The sequence below is a fragment of the Acanthopagrus latus genome, chromosome 6 (genome assembly GCF_904848185.1).
Source record: "Acanthopagrus latus isolate v.2019 chromosome 6, fAcaLat1.1, whole genome shotgun sequence".
In the NCBI taxonomy this organism is placed as follows: domain Eukaryota; kingdom Metazoa; phylum Chordata; class Actinopteri; order Spariformes; family Sparidae; genus Acanthopagrus; species Acanthopagrus latus.
In genome coordinates this window covers 32843901-32852376 of record NC_051044.1, presented here as the reverse complement: position 1 = coordinate 32852376, position 8476 = coordinate 32843901, and the positions used below count along the sequence as shown (strand labels likewise).

At 39.9% G+C, this 8476-nt stretch overlaps 1 protein-coding gene across 1 annotated transcript; it reads left to right on the top strand.

Annotated features, from left to right (window-relative positions):
- Positions 1-3480: 3480 nt before the first annotated feature.
- On the top strand, positions 3481-4767 carry LOC119021299 (G0/G1 switch protein 2-like). The gene is made up of 2 exons (XM_037101507.1): positions 3481-3550; positions 3970-4767. Exon 2 carries the CDS (start codon positions 4029-4031, stop codon positions 4401-4403), a length of 375 nt encoding a protein of 124 aa, XP_036957402.1. The 5' UTR covers positions 3481-3550; positions 3970-4028; the 3' UTR covers positions 4404-4767.
- The last annotated feature ends 3709 nt before the right edge of the window (positions 4768-8476 follow it).

Here is an 8476-nt window from a genome sequence, read left to right as displayed (position 1 = left end):
TCATCTGGTTGGTATGATACAGTGTGTGTCAGAGTCACACCCTTCACTACCACTCCCTTCCCTGCATGAATCAACACAGATACAGACATAGACGCAGACACCATCACCAGGACACCGGAAGGGGGGGGGGGGGGGGGGGTGATATAAAGTGCTGCACACCTTGTATCATTAATTCAGAATAGCAAATTAGCCTATATCTAAGTGACAACAGTATTTTTGAGATTACAGAGAGAGTAAATTAAAAAAGGTACCTTTGAACTCCTGGTACCAGTATGTAGTATTGTTCAAATGTGCCCAGTGCCCAACCCTAGTACTAAGCGCCAAAACTGACAATATTTGTACATAGTGCATACATTAAAGTATCAGTATGTACCACACAGTGGACACAACAAGTCCAACCCTGTATTATTATATGTGTATGTCTAGAGACATGATACAAACATTTCTATCTGTAAGGATTTCAGTTGATAAATGTAACGTAACTTTTGTGATCTTTTCCATTCAGAGAAGAACACAGGGGGTGAAACACTGCCATAGCAACAACCTCACCTCACCTCACTCTCCCTCCCAGACACAGTACATGCCCTGTGGGCAGGGTTTGAGCTCTGCCAGGCTCATCATCACCTGTGCGTAAAGAATTAGTAGCCCAAGGGCCAGCTGAAGACACGCCTCATCGTTTTCTCCATTTACTGCAGACACACTAAGTCCAAGTACAGGGTGTGTCTTCTGACTAAACCAACACACATGGATTACTGCGCTATCAAATTCAGACAAGTACCATCATGCCTTCAATCTTTCTGGATAAGAGTTGCAGCTTTGATTCATTTCTTAGCGGTGTTTCCTCTTTTTCCACACTGGCCCTTGGTCACACAGAGAACTGTGGCATGGAGTTATTGGCATGGTAAATATATATATATATATATATATATATATATATATATATATATATATATATATATATATATATATATATATATATATATATATATATATATATATATATATATATATATATATATATATATATATATGGTAAACATCAAACAAAAGCACATAAGTAGGATACAAGCCAAGACAACAGGAAAAAGACCCAACACACAGCTGCAGTCTCACCATACAGCTGAAGTAAACACACACACACACACACACACACGCACACACGCATGCACACACACACATACGCACACACACGCGCACACACATAAGTTTATGTTGTACACAATGTCACTATTATTATTATTATTATTATTATTATTATTATTATTATTATTATTATTATTATTATTATTCATTTTTCCCAGAGGATTGTGTTAATTTGTTAACACAAACTGTATAGAAATATCACTGTTTGCTATAGTGCACACAGCTTTTTCACCAAAGAAGAGTTAATGAACATCACAGGACTCCGCGTCAGAAGACTGGGGGAGAATGAACAGTGCAAGTGTGCTTGATTTGCCAAAGCTGGAAATTCACAGGCATGACCAATACAGATGATTACAATGATGATTCCATTTCATTATGGTGTGCCAGAAAGAAGAAACTGAGTGTTCATGGAAACATATATAGATGTTAGTAGCTACACCTGTGTCAATCTGGAATAAAAAGAAGGCTCTGACAGATTCTAACAATGTTATTAAGAAAAGCATTTTGATTGGCTTCACTAAACTAGGAGTGGTAAATTAAGGTTATAGTGTATATATATATAAACTTTATTACAAAATGTCTATGCCTTTACGTGCTTTCATGTGCTCCTGCTGTGTCAGAACAGTGCTTCTCTGATATCAGCAGCTGTGTCTGCTGTACTTCCTGTGCTGCTCCAGTTTACTCACCATCATGAGGATGTGTGGTACGTGTGGAGCCACTCTGTGCTACACTGTCCAGCTCCACTATGACCACAGTTCTGTGTTGGTGTTGCAGCAGCAGAAATGCTGAAGGGTAACTGGTTTGACACAACCTTTCTCCTGATTCAGTGGCTGTTGAAATGGAAGATTTACATGGACTCTAACCTTAACCCTTACCACGGGCACCTACTGCCACACTGCACTGACTGGACAACAAGACAACTGAAACACATCACATGCTCTTTCCTCCTTCCTCTTTTTTAATATCATTCATTATATTCTTTTCCTTTCAGTACCATCATTTTTTGCAGTCCTTGAAACATATTTAGTCAACAGATGTGATAATTGTAACTATTTTAGAACATAAATCAAAGGCAAAAATAATGTCATTAGTTGGGCTAGCAACTAACAGTATGGATAACACAATGATATGAAAACCTGATCCTTTTTAAGTATTGACCAGCTAACCATTTTGTAGAGGTTGTCACATTTTCTGAAATGTTCTGAATATATTGTGAATAAATTGTAAATGTTGTGGATTCATTGTAAATTGTAAATAAATTATTCATGGCATTTAGCTAACTTAGGAAGACAAGTGAAAATGGACTAAACAAATGTAAAATTATATATAAATACACAATAAACATCAGCAAACAAAAGACATTCACAGAAATGTTCTACTGGAAGGCTATTAAAAGCTCCTGTGTTAGCTGCTGATTCTCTCTGCAAGCTCTCTTTGTGCCTTTTAAAATACACAATGAAGAGGTTTATCAAATTCTTGGAGAATTGTGAACTTGGAGAATCTTTAGAAACTTACATTTTGTAATGAAGGGGGGATGGGGATAGGGAGGGGGCATGACAGGGTATACATCTCAATTTCTTTCTAATGTTTCATCCACTGTATTGTTGTGATTTGTGAAATGTTAAAACCAAAACTCAATAAATACATACTCTAAAAAGAATAATTGCTTATTACGTCCAGACTGTGGGATGCCAATATCATTGGAGATACTTGAGCATTTCCATTTATTGCTACATCATACTGTTCAATTCCACCACATTTACCTGAAGTTAACTTAAGTTTTGTAGTTACCTTTCCAGTGAAATAAGTTAATTTAATTTGAGCTACTTAGACTGATGCAGCATTCTGTAGCCACATAAAACACTAATCAGCAAAATGCTGAATATGAGATTCTGCCAGGCTGATAATCAGTTGACCCTCAGTATATACTGTACCTACATGTAAATATACACAGTATTTACTTTTACTTTTGATACTTATGTATATTCTATGGCAGATACTTATATACTTTTACTGTGTTTCTTTTGGTGCCTTTTACTAAAGTATCTTTACTTACCCAAGTATGACCTTTGGGTAATTCTTTCAAACTATAACTCAAAGCACTCAACATGAACTCACTTTCACTCACGCACTCTTATGCATTGTAAGTAAGAACCTTTGTGAAACTGTTGACTGTTTATTAAGCCGACACACAACTGGGTCAAAGTTTATGGCTCAAAGCCTGCTTTTTGCAGTTTCCCCAGACTAGCCTCCATGCTTCATGAATATTCAGCTGTTGTCAGTGTGTGGGTGGAGAGAGGGAGACTATAAATGACCACAGTTTCCAGTTAAGGTGTGTCCTTGTCACAGACTGGAGCTCAGGAGAAGGGTGATCGTATGACTGGAACAAACAACAAACCACATCACAGTAAGTTCTTATTTTTTCTTTGAAAACAGCAGTGGCAAAATGTGTAGGCCCATCTTCTGTGTGTTCAACACAGTAACAGGATATCAGATTACTTACATTTGTGCTGGTTCAGATACCCAGGAGTTGCATATTGCCCACTGTATCTGACATGTTAAGCTGTTTGAGTTACTTACCAAACTGCAATGATGATGATATGATGCTAACATATTTGGTGTAAATGTATTTTATAAAAGCAGAAATCCATTAAATAATCCATTGGTCACACTGTTTCAACTGCCAAAAGTCTGGGATTATGAAACAAATAATACATATCTGCACATCTACACACAGCTAAAACACCTGATTTTTGCTTGTTTCACATGATTCATTCCTCCAATTTTTAACATTTTATAAATTTAATTTTGGTTCATTTTCAACAGGTCTACATAGAACATTCAGACAAACGTTGCCTTTGAGCTGAAGCATATCCAGTGTAAAAATGGAAAACATGCAGGAGTTGATTCCCTTCGCCAAAGAAATGCTGAGTCAGAGACCCAGCCGCGGTTTGCTGAAGGTCTACCTGGTGGGTTCGGTGTTTGCAGTGCTGGGGACGGTCATCAGCCTGGTTGAGACTGTGTGTCATCCTTTCTCGTCCGGTGAGATGATGGACCCTGAGATGGTCCTCATGTTGGCACGGGAGCAGAGAAATGTTGAGGCTGAGATACAGCGCAGCGTGGGGGTCCAGGAGGAGGCTGAGGAGGAGGGAGAGGAAGAGCTGGCTCATGAAAATGGGGCCATAACCCAAACCATGACCCTCTCCAAGACTCATAGACTCAGCCAACGGAGCATGGCCAACAGGCTGCATGCTTCCTAAACGGGTCAACTTTTTTTCATTCTGTTTTTGGAACAGTGACTTTGGTTAAAAAAAGAAAACAGCAGACAAAAAAAACAAAAAAAACAAACAACTTTTTTTCTACAGGGTTAATTGTGTTTATAATGTCCAATCAGAAATTAGGATTTCAAAACTTGAGGTGTATGAGGTGAACCTAAAGGCAGCATAGTGTTCTGCCAGGCTGCGGTTGCCTGCTGTGTAGCGCCGCCTGTTGTCTGGTGGGTGTATCTGATCTGCAACTCCACACAGACTTTGTTGAATGAGAGAAATGTTTGTTGAAAATATTCTATATGCAAATACTGTAAATATACTTTTTCATACCAATAAAGTTCATTTTATTTATTAAGTCAGGTTTCCCTCTGTTTTTTTTTTCCTCCAGACATTTCAATCAGTCTTAATTTGTATTACATGTAAGAAAACAAATTGCACTGATTCACAACAAAATGATTTCAGGACACTTTGCAGTTGGAGCAGGTTAGAACAGACTGCTTCACTGCTGAAACATCAGTCTGAAAAAGCCTACTGGTGTGGTGAGGAGATACGGCTTCAGTGGGCAAGCAGAAGGATCAAATTGTGATGGCTTGACAACTGAGTCAGAGTATCTCCAAAACTGCAGGTCTTGCTGGGCATCAGAGGGAGGACAACCGGTGAACTGGCGACGTGGGCACTCAAGGTTAATTGATGCCTGTAGGGAGCAAAGGCTAGCCTAATAGCGTAGGCTTCTTCTGCAAAAATTGATGAAAAAGTTACTGCTCATTCTGGATCAAATGTGTCAGAGCCGATGTGCATCCTCACAGCTTGCTGTGTATGGGCCTGTGTAGCTGCAGATCAGTCAGAGTGCCCATGCTGACCCCTGTCCACCGCTGGAAGCAGCTACAATGGGCACGTGAACGTCAGAACTGAACCACAGAGCAATGGAAGAAGCTGGCCTGGTCTGATGCATCCCGTTCTATTTGACATTATGTGGATGGCCGGGTGTGTGTGTGTCGCTTACCTGGGGTGGAGATGCACTATGGGAAGAATAAAAGCTGCCCAAGGTGGTGGGACACTTGGGGCTATGTTCTGCTGAAAAACCTTGAGTCCCTCCATTCATGTTGACACATAGCACTGAGCTAAACATTGTTGTAGACCAAGTACACCCTTTTATGGAAACAATATACTCTAATGGCAGTGGCCTGTTCCAGCAGGATAACACACCCTGCCACACTGAATAATGGCTCAGGAAAGGTTGAGGAGCACAAGAGTGAGTTCAAGGTGTTGACTTGGCCTCTAAATTTGCTAGATGTCAATCCAATCAAGCATCTATGGGATATGCTGAACAAACAAGTCCAATCCATGGAGACTGTTAACAACAGGATCTGCTGTTAATATTGTGGAGTGAGTGGCTGTTGCTCAGGAGGTAGAGCCGGTCATCTAGTATTTGGAAGGTCACACATTCGAATCCTGGTCTCCCCTAGCTGAATGTCCAAGTGTCCTTGAGCAAGATAGTGATGAGCAGTTGGCACCTTGCATGCAGCCTCTGCAATTGAATGAATTGTAAGTCACCTTGGGCAAAAGCGTCTGCTAAATGCCCTATATATAATGTATGTGAATATGCCAGATACTGCAGAAGACCTTCAGAGGTCTTGTTGAGTCAATGCCTCGACAGGTCTGAGCTATCAGTAGTTATGATAAACAACTGCAAAACACTGGCAAATGTTTGACAGTGTTGAATGTTTTGGGGACGTTTTTGGGGAGTTTGCATCAGTAAAGCAGTCTATGTTTGCTTGTTTTCATTAAGTCATCATTAAGTACATTTTTATGTGCAATACTTGTCTTAAAATAACATGTCATCGTATTTCTTTGGGCTCACTCATACATTCTGATAGATTTGTCTTCACAGAAAACATTTTGCCTGGTGTAAAAGGTCAAGTTGACATTAAAGGGATAGCTCAGGTTTTTTGAAGTTGGGTCATATAAAGTACATATCTAAAGCTGATCTGCGCAGCCTCAGTTTGGAGAAGCAGAGAGCCGCTCCAGCCCAGACGCTCAACTTCGTACTACAGTGAATGGAGTCCAGATGCAAAGCGAATTTTAACCACCTAAAACAAGGCTCACCTAAAAAATCTACCTAAAACATATTCTTGGTTCTTAGTTTAAATTGCCAACATTCACTCTGGTGATTGTGTTGAAATGAATCACAAACATATTCTACATAATACTGTAGTGTAAAAACACCTTTATCTGAAACACTGAACTTTTAGTGAGTCAGAATTTTGGCAAAACGTACACTATTAGGACCAAGACATGCCCCTGATGACTCAGCAAAAGCTGATTAAAAAGCAGAAATCAGTGGAAGACACTTTCAAGTCAGTGAACTTCCCATAAAGTACAGTTAAATCACTCATTAAAAGTGGAAGGAGTACAGCACAGCAGATTTATCTTTTCCGACAAAGCCGGCAAGGATATCAAATGTTTGATGCCTCGAAATATGTGCTGGGACCCTGTTTCTAATGTTGCTGAAGTTTGGTGCTGTTCTGAGCATTATTTGTGGCTTTTTGATGGCGATTTATACTTGGACCCATTTACTGCAGTGCATTGTTGTTGTGAGATCATTTCTGAGGATGCTAAAACTACATAAGCTAGCAGTCTGCAAATTTTATCTCTGGAGGGGGGGGGTCTTACTTGGTGTCACGGTGTGTTAGACCATGGGTTAAACTTACACCGGAATATCCCTTTAACTTCAGCTCTGGTTGTTCTCAACATTAGTAAATCCATTATCAGTGAGCTCCAGCTGAGTACCAAGTTAAGGTGGTATGACTACTGTGGATTCAGTGCCCTGGTCCCACACAGTGTGTGTTAACCTGAACACTCACAAACACTCTCCAGTGTTGACCTGAGCCCCCCTGGTGTGTTGATGGCTGACTGCAGGTTTTATAGGGTCACAGGAGGGTTTAGCTGAGTCACAAACAGATCCAGCAGCATGGCTCACAGAGATAGCGCAGCAAAAATAAGACAATGCCACCTGACACGTGAACACACGTGAGTGTAAGGCTAATATAAGCCTGAGTCAACATGATACTCTCTGCTCTAAGAATAGCATGAGTGAAGGCCTACATGAGGGCTGAAATGGAAAACCCATACATCGCTGAACACAGCAGAGCTAAACTGAGTGTGAGCCCCTTTAAACAGTACAAACAGGGTTGTAATGTAGATGGGGAATAATTCTAAACTAGGTCCCTTTAATCACTTTCATATTTTTCCTTACTGGTGATGCTTTGGCGATGGGCCATATAAATATTACAGAGTTTAAGGGGGAATTAGTCAAATTTGAAGGGGCTCCATGTAAAAATTTGTAGTGATTTAAGTGTTTCACTTTTTTGTTGGCCATATTTGAGCAGATTGTAAAAATAAGACCTTTTGTCTCTCTAGAGGTCTCTGGAAAATTTGCTTAAGTTTTTTTTTAAACTCTCTGGAGTACCTTGTCAGATTTTCTGTGACAATCCAAAGGATGCGACTTTATACATGCTCTTGAGTGCCTCGTCTCAGACAGTTAATTCTTTGTGTAGTTTTACTATCTGCTTAAAATGATCAGAAATCATTTTCTGATATTAATGCCTCTGCAGATAAAATAAAAAGGTGTCAAAAGGTCAATTACAAACAGTCAACTCAAAGGGACAAAAGGGTTGGGAAATATATATTTTTTCTGTCTTTCATAGAAACAAGGATTTGACTTGAAAGGTTGCCAGTGGATACCAAAGGCAACACACACAGAGTGAAGCTGTTGACTCATTGCCAAGACCTCCCCAGTGTCAACCAAGCAGCCTGTGAGTCAGATAAAGAACAGGCTGCACCGAGCTGCAGACAAGGATGTGATGACATCCTGCTCTGAATTGTGAGCTTAGTCTAAAAACCAGCATGTGTGACAGTCATCAGCTGTTTTTAGATGGTTAACGTGTATGTTTCTAACAGTTTAACAGTGTTTGACATGCAAGTGGGAAAAAGACAAATGTGGAAAATGTAAGTCTGAAGAAATGGCAGTACATTTTATTAAAACATTACAGGATGTACAAAAC